General features: G+C 39.9%; 1 protein-coding gene across 9 annotated transcripts in view; it reads left to right on the top strand.

Annotated features, from left to right (window-relative positions):
- ALKBH8 (alkB homolog 8, tRNA methyltransferase) overlaps positions 1 to 12,035 on the top strand; it is a 46,390-nt gene that overhangs the window by 20,545 nt on the left and 13,810 nt on the right. For all 9 annotated transcript variants that reach the window (XM_014261658.2, XM_088051511.1, XM_088051507.1 and 6 more), the window contains one exon: positions 10,174 to 10,280. In XM_014261658.2, coding sequence (XP_014117133.2) covers positions 10,174 to 10,280 — 107 coding nt within the window. The remainder of the gene's footprint in view (positions 1 to 10,173; positions 10,281 to 12,035) is intronic.

Raw genomic sequence — 12,035 nt, forward strand, 5'->3', positions numbered from 1 at the left:
TGTTTAAAGATGAAGTTTCTATTAATTCCAGTGGAAAGAATATACTTATTGTAATAAAAGAAAAGAAGCATCAGCTAGGAGACCTGTTGCTGCTGGAGACGAAATAGGTCACACGGACACAGCTCAAGGTGTGGTGAAAGGAAGAGAGAGCTTTATTTCTTTCCTCAGAATTTATAGGTTTCTGACCATGGCCAGGGATTGGACAGTCAGGATAACACCTTCCCAACCACACTGGCCGTGAGAGATGTCCATCACAAGACGTGTATCAGAAAGAATGTGCACATATCTATGTTTACAGCTACTGTCCTGGGAAAGTCTAGAAAACTATGTCAGCAAGCTCTGAAGCTGAGTTTTCAGGGTGACATAGACCATCGAAAGCAGTGCAGTCACCAGGCTGAGGGAGGGGATTCTTGCCCTCTACTCTGCTCTCGTGAGACCCTTCTTGGAGTGCTGCCACAGATGTTGGCAACTCAGGGGCTGCCAACATAAGCAGTACAAAGACCTTTTGGAGAGAGTCTAGAAGAGGGTTCTGAAACTGATAAGAGCTGGAGCTTCTGCTGTGAAAACAGGGTGAGAAAGTTGGGATTGCTCAACCTAAAGAAGAGAGCACTCTAGAGAGTTTTCCAGTACTTAAAAGGGGCCAGACAGGTATTCCTTATCAGGGAGTAGGGACAAAATGTAGAGTAATGGTTTGATACTGAAAGAGGGTAGATTTAGATTAGACATGAGGAAGAAATTTTTTACCATGAGGGTGGTGAGACACTGGAAGTTATGAATGCTCCATTGGAAGGGTTGAACCCATGGAAGGGTTCAAGACCATGTTGGATGGTGCTTTGAGCTGGTGTAGTGGGATGTGTTCCTGTCCCTGGCAGGGGGTTTAGAATTAGATGCCTTGAAGATCACTTCCAAGCCAAGCCATTCTATGAAAACTAGCAGGGCATTTGAATTTACATTTCAGTTGGTATTTTTACAGCTGAAATAATTTTTGAGTTAGGATTTGAGTTGTCATTCTTGAAATATACTTCAGTTTTTTAATAGAAACCTCTGTGTTGCTTTTTTAACAGTTACTATTTTCTTAATTTTTTTAAAGGATTTTTTCTTTTGTCCAGAGGTTCATCAGTAGAAGTTACTTTAACTCCCCATGTTATTTTTAGAAGGTCAGTACTTGCTGCGTGAAATGGAATCCTGGTGTCTGTTACCACTTAACAGCAAATAGGCTGAACTGGAGCATTAAAAAGTTATCTCTAGCTCTTGCATTTCAACTGTACTTCAGTTTTGGAATTTAATAAAGAAATCTAATTTCATTAGATGTTGATGTCATCTCTGTTGTCATAGGAGGCTATTTTAAGACTGTGGCAAATTTCATGTAGAAATGCCTAGTCAGTCAATAATAGTAATCACAAGTAGCCTATAAGCAGAGAAACAAGCTTAACTTGTTAAGCTCCTGCTGTGGTGTATTGTCTCTCTTGGCTTTGGACAGGACTTTGTAAAAGCAGTAAGTGTAGCATGCAGGGTTTGAAATCTGTCTATATTTATTCTATCTTTTCAAATCTGACTATTTCGTATGCTGTAATGTTCTGTTTTTCTTACCAGCTATGTTTTGGGAGGAGTTTCTCCACAGAGCTCTTGTTGCAGTAGAGTTGAACTTTTGCTGAGGAAGTGGCAATTTTGAGCAGTTAAAGTGTGCTGGAGCTGCCAGACCTGTGATGCTGATACACTTGACAGGAAGATTGTCAGTGGAAGAGTTGTGCGCTTTGCAGAGAAGGAAGTAGGCGGGCAACCTGTTGGTGCTGCCCAGGGGCAGTGCAGGGAAAGCCCTGGTATGTTTGCTGGGGCAGCAGAGGAATGGTTGGAGGAAACCAAGGTTGATGGTGCAGCAGAAAGCATTGGAAGCTGGACACTTCAGAGTTCCTTGGGAGGTGTTCTTGTTCCTTCTGCCCTTCCTGTTACTGCCTGCACGTCTGCCGTGTGTGTTCACACAGCTGTAAATCCAGGGCCAGAGGTTAGGGCCCTGGTTACAGCGCTGTTGTGTAACTTTGACTACATGATGAGAAGATAGTCATTGTGCTAATGAAGCAGATGGAGGGAATGACAGCAGAAAGAGATGACATTGTTTATGATGAAAATCAGCAGTGTTGGAGTACTGCCAAAGTACTGTCCAAATTTCAGAATGTGTTTTTCCTTTATGGTTATTTTCCCTGCTTTGAAATAACATGTACATGTCAGATGTGTGGGACCTCTGTGGGGTGAAACAGCAATTGAGTAATTGATAAAACAGTTTTCTTCAAATGGTTTTAAGGAAGTGTCTTTGTGTCATGCAGTGTTTTGAATTGTACTTCATGGCCACAGGAGACATCATTAACTAAGAAGATGGCTTTCATTAGTTGTTTGGGTTTTTTGGTTTTTCTTTTTTTGTGTTTTCTTTTTTGGTGGGGGGGGAGGGTTTGACGGTTGTATGTTTTTGACTGCTAAGGAATGAAGTTTCTTAATGTACATAAGCAATTTCTTTAAATTCATGCCCAGATCTTTGTTCCTCAGATTTCCCTTTTACAGTGAAGATGTAGAGGATTAAGAAACAGGTCATATAGTAGTTTCTATAGCAATAAATTAAAAACCATGTTTTGTCAGCCCTTGCGAGATGTGATGCAGAATTAGTTTTGGAAGGCAGAGTTTGCATATCTCGTGTCCTGGCAGTTTTATTGTAATGATCTCTGGGACAGCTGTTAGATGCAGGTATGAGAGGGATAGCTGACCTTTGTTTTAAACGATGAGTGCATAAATTCATCATTTCATCCCTTTGAATTACAGGTATTCAACACCACACTGTTTCCATACTACTTTCTCAGTACATAGGGGCCAAGATTTTAGCGATGATAATAGTGCAGGAAGAGGTTTTAATTAAAGCAGAACTGTTTTAAACAGAGTTGAATCATCTGCTGAGTCCATACTTGGATACCTTATTTAATAATTAGTTGTCAATGGTATTTGGTCTAGGATTAAGACACTGAAATGTTGGTGTTTATGAGCAGGTGTGTACCTGTGCACTGCATGCCCGAGCTCCTCTGTAACCAATGGGATTGAGTCAGTCCAGCCTATGGGGTAATTCAGCTCATGCTGAGTTAGACATCTATTGCTTCATTTCATATGCTTCAGTTCCCTAATAGGTTGTTGAAAAATATAAGGCCAAATGTAGATCTTAATCTTGAACTGATTTTCCTATTTCTACTCTAGACTTAAAGTTAGCCTGAATTTCTGTACTAGAGCACTGCAAGCAGAAAGCTAAGACCTGCAGAGGAGAATAAGGTTTGATGAACCATCCTAGTGTTTGTTGAGAGTGAGGGAAGATGGTTTTCCACAATGTAGGCTAATGAATATGCAACATGTTTTACCCATGCCTTGAAATACACTGAACCTGCAAGGACTTCGGCTATTTCACAACAGGTGGTGGATCTGTGCCACACTAGTACTTGGTATGAGTCTATGCTTCGAATGGAAATATTTCAGGTCCTCTTTCCTGCAAATTACCTGTTTTATTCTATGTTTGGCAATATTACTCAACCAAAGTCAGTTTTTTGCTGTATCAATTATTGTTTATATTGTATGGAGGCTTTATTCACTGTTCCTCATACTGCTTCTGCTGTAGAAAACTTGCAATTAAAGCCTGTAATGGTTGATGACAGAATGATAAATGTACAGGTAGTGTGGAGTGGACATAAATTTACAGTTGAAGGGAGTCCTGCTTACGTGTATCTGTGATCTCAGTAACGTGAGATTGTGTGTGTTTCCACAGGTATTGGTAAACAATCAATGGTTTAGAAAGGTGAGATGTGCTTTTTGAATACTGAAGTGTTTCCCTTTCTACTTAGATATTGAAAGTCTCTTGAGAACTTTTCTAAATGTACAGATATGCCACAGCATCACATAGACCATGTGCTACCACATTTAGTATCCTCCAAATATCATACTTGCATATAAATTTGTGCTTATTACAGAACAGCTGTGTCTGTGTTGTAAGGACTTGCTCAGTGGTTTCTTGGTGGATATTTGGTACAGTATTAGACATATAAATAAGGATTATTTGCTTTCAGGACATAGAATAATACATGAAATGCAAGTCTGGGGAGACGTAACTGAGGACACAAAACTGCTTTCGTATGATGTCTGGGCCTACATCTTAACAGATTGAGCCCTCTGGAGGCCATCAGGGTCAGGATGTGTAGCAGTCCTCCTGTGCTCTTCCATTGAACTATACTCCACTAGAAAGCAAGTGATGCAAAATCTTAGAAATTGTCTCTTCTTTGGAAAGGAAGATGAATGAATGAATTTGGTTAATTTTTGGTGCATTCTGCCCTGGTATAGTTGAGTGCAATTCCCTTTATGTCAGTGTAGCAGGATACATGGATGTGAGGAAAGATGTATGACTGAAAGAATGGAAAATATGATAGAGAAGGCTAAGTCAGTAAAATAAATTAAATGAAGACTTACAGCATTAGCCTCTTGCTTTCTGTGTACTAAAAGAGTTGGAGCTAAGATCTAGGGAGGCAGTTTATTAAAGGATGAAGATGAAATGTTAGTGAGAATGAATAAATTGTTTCTTGTTGAGAACTTGACAGAGTCTTCATCTCTGGATTCATAAGAGGACATGAAGGTCTTATGCTTTGGTTAGATAGCATTTTCCAGAAAGGAGAGATCTATACCTGTTAGTGGAGAGAGAGAGGGAAGCAGTGGCTTCTGTTGCCTTTTACTGTAGGGGTTGAAAGCATTTTATCTAATGTTCAGCATTGAGTTTTAACACAGGTAATGATTTGGGAAGGTGCAAAGACTACAGGTAATGTCCTGACATACAAAAGAAACTTGGTGACTTTCAGAGGCAATAGGAACTGACATATTTAAAGGCTTTTGAAATGAGTCAGCTTGAGAAGACATATGAGCAAGGCACAAAAGTTATAGCAACCGTAAGTGATCTTAGATTGAGAACAGCAGCAGTCAGAAGTTGGTGGGATGGTACCAGAAGTACCACCAGTGTCTCAACCTCTGCCAAGGATGGGCAAAGATGTCACTGGACATCATGAGAAGCTGGCATCTAGCTTAGTGAGGTGACTGATAATTTCTAATAGCTTAGAGTTGGTGAACCTCCAGAGGTGAATCACTGTGTACAGAAGGAGAGGGGTGTATATTCCAGCTAGCTGGGACAAGGCTTGCAGAGTTCCTCCATCCAACCATGGTTAGCTTGAAAATTACAGTAGTTCTCTTCTTGTGCACTACCTGAATCTTTTAGATGGAGGCCAGACACTAGGGGAATTTGTATTGTGTAGTTGATGGCATACAGAATAACTAGGAGTGATAATGGTGTACTATTCAGTGGATGCACTCAACTCCATGGACTAATCAAGAAAATCATAACAAGGTGAGACCTCAAATATAAAAGAATGAAGTGCTGTCCATATATTGAAATCTTTTTTAAACACTCATATGCTAGACTTTTAGAGGAAGAAATGCATAGATACGTAAAATGACACAGAGAATTCAGGAAGATAGTAACATGTTGCATGGATGGAAAATTGAATACAATTTTTGAAGAAAGAAAGCTTAGTAAGTATATTAAGAATCCGAGTAACATCACCATAGTGCCTAAGTGGATAAACAGGCTTAGCAAGAGATGGTATGCTTTGGTATAGATCTGATATGGGGGAGGCCTGCACATGTGTTGAGAGATTTTTGAGAAAGGCAGTACTGAAATAGTTCATCATCACGATTGTCAATGCTGCACTCATTTTCTGAAGTATGGCCAGAGAACATGATACACAATGTAAATATTTGCATGTATTATGTAAGGTAAATTTGTGATGATGTGGATTATTCAGGAAAGATAATCCTAATTGCCTTCCTTTTAAAATTCATCATTTTCTGAATCCCAGATTTTGGAATTTAGCATTATTTTTGCAGTGAAAAATGCTGTATGTTACCAATTAATTGCCATGGTCCTGTGTGAGCCAGCAGACTCTTGTCTCTTCATAGAGCCCCACCGTGTTGTTCAAGCTCCATGTGTGGGCTTTAAACCTCTTGGCTGTCTTTGAAGTAGACATTCTTTTTCATCTGTTTTACATGTGGGAAACTGTTATGTAGGCTGATAATCTGTCTTTGCTCTCTGAAAATTCAGTAAATAATGTCAGAGACTTGAGAAGCATTCCACATTGTACTTTTTTTAGCTTTAGAGTATGTTTCGTCTAAGGTAGTCTATTAATATCAAATACAAATTGCATTAGAGACAAAGCTTAGAAAAATAATTGTCAATCCCCAGTGTAGCTGTGAATTTCTTACTAACATTGTCCTTATAGCTCAGTTGCATTATTTCTGTTTTGCCTTTGAGTCTTTACTTGTTGACAGACCAGTCATTCACCTTCATCCTCCTGCTCCTTCATGAAGTACAGTACCACTGCACTGAAAGGTGGTGCAGACTTTTGCACCTTGAGGTGTTAAGAAAAGGATACTTTATTCCCTTTTTATGTTGGATTATTTTCTGATTTTTGGACTTTGCCATATTTTATGACACAGGAACAGTGTTTGTGATGTGGGTGTCTTTTTGCTTTGATGTTTAGCCGTCCTTGAAAGCTGTTTACTGCTTCATGTGTATCCTTGTCATGAACACTCTCTCTTAAATAACTTGGCATCTTGACAACTTATTTAAAACCACAAGTCAATATTAGCTGTTTGCTTCTTTTAAGTTTTTTTGCTATATTCAGAGACACACTTTTTCTATAGTAGAAGTAAAAATGGTAAATCTTATATAGCACCCACTGTTTTTATTTTTTGATTGTAATCCTTGGATGATGCACCATGAGCTAGCTGGAAATTTGATATTTATTGACTTTGCCATCTAAGAGGAAAAAAAAAAAAGAAAATAGGTAAAAACAAAAATAGTAATTGGAAATAGCTCCTGTGGAGCAAAGCTGTCATGAAGCAGATTGATTCAGCAGTGGCAAAGTTGCTTTATTGATTGTAAGTCCTTAGTAAATTAAAAAGAGGAGCAAATGCATTAATCTTCTGTGTGCGTGTGTTTTTGACAGTGACAATTGAGAATGCTTTGCCAGAATAAAGACACAGAGGAGTGTGGGAATGTTATCTGCTTCAGTCAGTAACAGGCTTGCCATAGATAAAAACAGAGTTCTTCAGAAATCCTTCTGGGTTAAATGTTCTTTACTGTGCTGTAAACAAAGGATAGAAGAAGTACTCCTGCTTGGTTTTTTAAGCATTCAGGTACAATTAATCTAGGTAAAGGAATCAAGCATAGGAATTATATTAATTTTTTCAGATGTTCCTTAAATTTTATTCTCTGTCTCAATTGCAATGTCAAATTTGTTGTTAATAGATCAGTGCAAAACCTAAATGTATTCTAGCTGAGGCCTCAGTCTCCTTCATAAGCAAAAGTCAGTTTTGGATTTGGATTTTTGGCTCTTTTAATTACTGCTAATTACTTGATGTCGTTGCCCATTTGCAAGTAAAGTAATCCTTTATTTATATTTTCCTTCCCAAATCATCCCAGCTTCTCATAAGGATGAAACTCAGTTAGATGGGGAGCAGCTACACAAAGTGAGATTATAATATATATAGAAGCTTTCCCTTCCTAGAAAAGTAGGGAGCAAGAACAGAGCTGGGATTCTGTTCTCGTGAGAACTAGATGTTACCAAGACAAATTCTTGCTTTTCAGCCTCAAATTCTTTACCATCAGAAATTTTGTTTCATGTATTTCTTTTTGGATTAGTGTAGCTGAAATTCAGTTAGGAGAACATGCTCTTCTCTATTTTCCTCCCACTGCTGTCTGAAAATCCATTTGCCAGGCATAGTTTTGTGGTCTCTCACTCCCAACATGTCACCTGCCTATAGACCACTCTGAACCTCTGCACATTTGTTTAGAGGCCAGGGTTTGAGGGGCATCTCCTGTGAAGAGACTCTGGGGCCACACAGATGGTCGGCAAGAAGGAATTGGAGATGAATGTGGTGAAACATCAGAGAAGGCAGGGATCTGGATATACTGTTGTTTCCCACTACTTCATATGGAGTCACCAGCCTGGCATGCAGAAGTGAAAGGGAACAAGGTCCTCTTTTGGGCCCTGGAGAGAGATGGGAAATGGAACTGCAGGGGACCCATTAGAGGTCTCCTCATTTATTCATGGATAAAGTGCAGTTCTTTAATATCATCTGGAAGAACAGAGCTTTGTAGTTACTACTAACTCAGAAGGAGGACCAGTGGGGTAATGTGATTCCTTCTAGGAAGGAATCTGGACATTCTTGTGTTCAGTTTATCATGCCATAATGCTGAAGAACCCGGACTCTGTCTTGCCCCCTCACACCTGTCCCCAGCAGCAGTGAGCCAGAGAGGCAAAAGACAGACTGATGCATCATCTCACCTATTTAATCCTACCGCTTCACTCCCCATTTCTTTTCTTTTCATGCTTTTTCTTTCCTTACTTGCTGGTCCTGATTAGTTAACATGTGATTTATTTGCCTTGCCAGATCTGCATCTTTTTACAGAGACTTGATGCTTCTTGTGCTTTACAGAATAGCATCCCCATCAGATTTGTAAAGCCCACTGTATTTTCTCCGTCCTCACCCTGTGCTTCTTTGAGGTTTCCTAGAATAAAGTGAAGTCCAAGGGAAGGAGTACAGTATAGCCAGTGACTGCCATTCATCTATTTGTGTAACTATTGAAACGTTCCATGATCATTAATCAGAGCTTTTAGTTATGCTTTTTTACTCTTCCCTAATATCCCTCTACCCCTTTCACCTCCTCTGTTTGTCACCCTTGTCACTTCTTGCTGTAAATATAGATAGCCCAACAGGAGAAGCTGTGTCACTGAGTGGTAGTACAGCATAAATAATTTTTTTCCTAAAAGTGTAAACGCCACTGTGCTTTGCTTCAGTGTGCACAACATTAAATACTAATTGTTGTTAGTGGCAATTTGTAGTGTTTAAGAGTCTTGCTTACTCAGTCTCTGTCATGCTGAGTTTTTGTGCTGAATTACTGATTGTTGCACCACTTTTTTCTTTGTTAAACGCATCTGTACGCAGAAGGAGAACTGCCTAATTTGTTTCAATCTGGCATACTGGAGTAAGTCTGCTTTTAAATTGCATACTTAGTAGGTTACAAATCAGATGGCAACATTTTCATGGTGCTAATTCTCCAGTATACCAGGAATTGCTGACTTGAATAGGTTTTGACCACTTTTCTTTTTCAGTAAGTCTTCTGTAACTCATTTGGCTTGCTTAAATGACTTGCTCCTTATTTTCCACAGCAAGAGTTTCTCTCATTTGGGAAATGTAAAAGGATAACATTCCTAGCCCAAGCAGAAGCAAAATGTACCACTACCATCTGGGCTGTGAAATTGGAATAAAGCTGAAAGCGTTACCTCAGTATATTGCTGTGGCTGGAAGCCAGATGGCAGATAATAAAAGGATGGTCTGGTAGTTGGCATGTTAGTCAGGATCTTGGGATGTACTTGTGTGCTTCAAATCTCCAAGAAAGTTGGCAGTTTGGAAATTATTTCTCTCACCTAATACTGCTTATGTGAATGTTATGTATCTACTGAGCTAATTGTCTCAGCTCCACTGTGAATGGATAAGCAATTCCAGAGGGCATAGGGTCATTCCACATAACTTAGCTCTACATTTTACACTAGGATGAGTAACCCTCTGGAGAAACTTGTTTCTCTGCCTAGACATCACAAAAAGACAGTAGCTGATGGCCTTAGTCCAGGTACATAACTTTCAGATGCTTAAGATCCAGCAAATGAGCCCTCTTTTCCTCTCATGCAGCTGCCTTTAGTTGAGGGCTGGCAGTCCTTTCCTGCCTCACAGCTACACACAAGATTGAACAGTGCTACTGTTCTTACAAAGTATTTATTGTGAAAAGAAATTTATAAGTAGTTTTAATTATCTCTATATACATATATTTGTGACTGCCTGAGATTTGAACATAGTGCTGAAGGGGAGGGAGCATTAGGACATTAGGAGACCTGGAGACTTTTGCATCCCTAGGAAATATGTAGCTGCTTCGTAGCAGTATTCAGTTGAACGCATTAGAGAGACAAAGCTAGGACTTGAGAATACCTGGCTTGCATATGAAGCTCTGTAAAGTCATGCTCATTCATGGTGACTGGTTTTGTTTCTTTTTAGATTGTGATGGATTTCAAACACCCTGATGGCCATACAGTAGCAATTATGCTGCCCCGATGCAGTTTATTGGTGATGACTGGAGAATCCAGATACCTGTGGACACATGGGTATGTGTAAGAGTCCCTGCATTGCTATCATAGAGGAATAATAAATGTTGTTTGTTTGCTTCTTTAATGACATTCTGTGTTTAAAATCGCCTAAAAGAAATCAAGTCAAGTTTTATAATTAAAAAAATTATTAATTCAAATTTATATTTTTATAAATATATAAATATAAATTCAGAGAAAATTCACACTGCTGCTCAGATGCTGCTTAGGTTAAATTGAAAAACTTGGGGATTTAGGAAGCTAATTGCCAGTCCCTGAGGTGTACTTCCCTGCTGCTGTCACAAGTGAAGTTTCAGTCAGAAATCGCTCTCACATCTGCAGTGTGGAAGTTCTCAATGACTGAGCTGGCAAAGAATTGACTGTAGTGCAATTAGTGTCACCATTCCCTTTCTCTCTTTTCAGCCCACATCTTTTCCCATTGGATCACATATGCCAAAGGCTTGAGAGAAAGGCTAGTTTAAGAGATTGACTTCCCCTGCACTGAGAGCCTGAGGGTGGCAGAGGGGAGTCTTCCTGAGCTGTTCCCAGCTGCTTTAGGGACACTTTAGCTGCTGGTAAGACTGCATTGAGCAGTTTTGAGACGCTGCAAAGAGATTTCTTTAAATGTGTCTTGGGGCTTTGCTTATTGTAAAATTTAAATACATGCTTTTTAAATTGTGCACCACTGGGAGATACAATTGGAGTGCTGAAATTGGCAAAAAGGCTAAAATCTTGGTGAGCTCTGAGTGTGACAGTAATACATTTCAGGAACATATGGCAACCCTGTATTGGACAGAAATGCCCATAGTAAGCATTTCTTCCTTTGTTTGACCCAAGCCATCACTGGTTCAGCAGTCAGTTGGAGACACTAATTACATTCTGTGTAAATTAAAAGCCAAATCCTTTACTGGCAGAAAATTTTCTGCCTTTTAATTTTGCTGGTTAATATGTATTATGAAAACAGAGTGACTATAAACTCCCTGACAACCTTTACATGGTTAATTTTAGAGTTCTTATGCCACCTGTATATTCCCTTGTTCAATTAAATAGTTGTAAAAAGCACTTGGTACTTCTGCTGTGCATCAATTATAGATGCCCAGGGCAGTGAACTCCCTTGTTGTTTGATACACAGGACGCAGTACAGATACCAGCAATGTAAGCTTCTTATGCTGTTCTGTCAAATACCATCAGTTGTCTTTTGGAAAGGTCCTGTACAGCTCTGAGAGCACAGTGCAGTTTCCATGTCAGTGACATTGCTGGGAAGCTGGTGAGCAGTCCCCAGCCCCAGACATCAGGCAGCTCCATGGGCTGTGCTGAAGCCAGATTGGAACACCAGCCCAGGGTCAAGGTGGGGGCTGTGCACAGACAGAGCTGGGGATGCATCTGAGGCTGTAACTGGAACAAGGGCCACTGGGACAGCCTCCATTTAAAATTAGCTCCAAGGGGAAGAAGGGCTTCCCCTTTCTGAAGTCTCAGCTTTCTCCAGGGCTATCAGTTCTGCTCCTTCCAAGCCAGCCCTGGGCAGCCACGCTCCCAGGAGGCAGTAGGATGCATGCTGGACACTTGCAGTACTGGCCAGTAGCCATTGAAGGTGGAATAGTGTACCTGTCTGTTAAAACTTGGAATGAGATTATTACTTAACTCCCTTGTACCTTCAAGTGATGGTTGTCTTTTGAGAACCAATGAATAAACTACACTGAAAATGAGGATCTTAGACCTTTCTACTAATGTACAAATGGTTCCTGTGCTGCTTCTTGTCCTCCTTTCCTAAATACA

The sequence above is a fragment of the Pseudopodoces humilis genome, chromosome 2 (genome assembly GCF_049639895.1).
Source record: "Pseudopodoces humilis isolate 2021_Gansu_Grassland_sample_001 chromosome 2, ASM4963989v1, whole genome shotgun sequence".
Lineage (NCBI taxonomy): Eukaryota > Metazoa > Chordata > Aves > Passeriformes > Paridae > Pseudopodoces > Pseudopodoces humilis.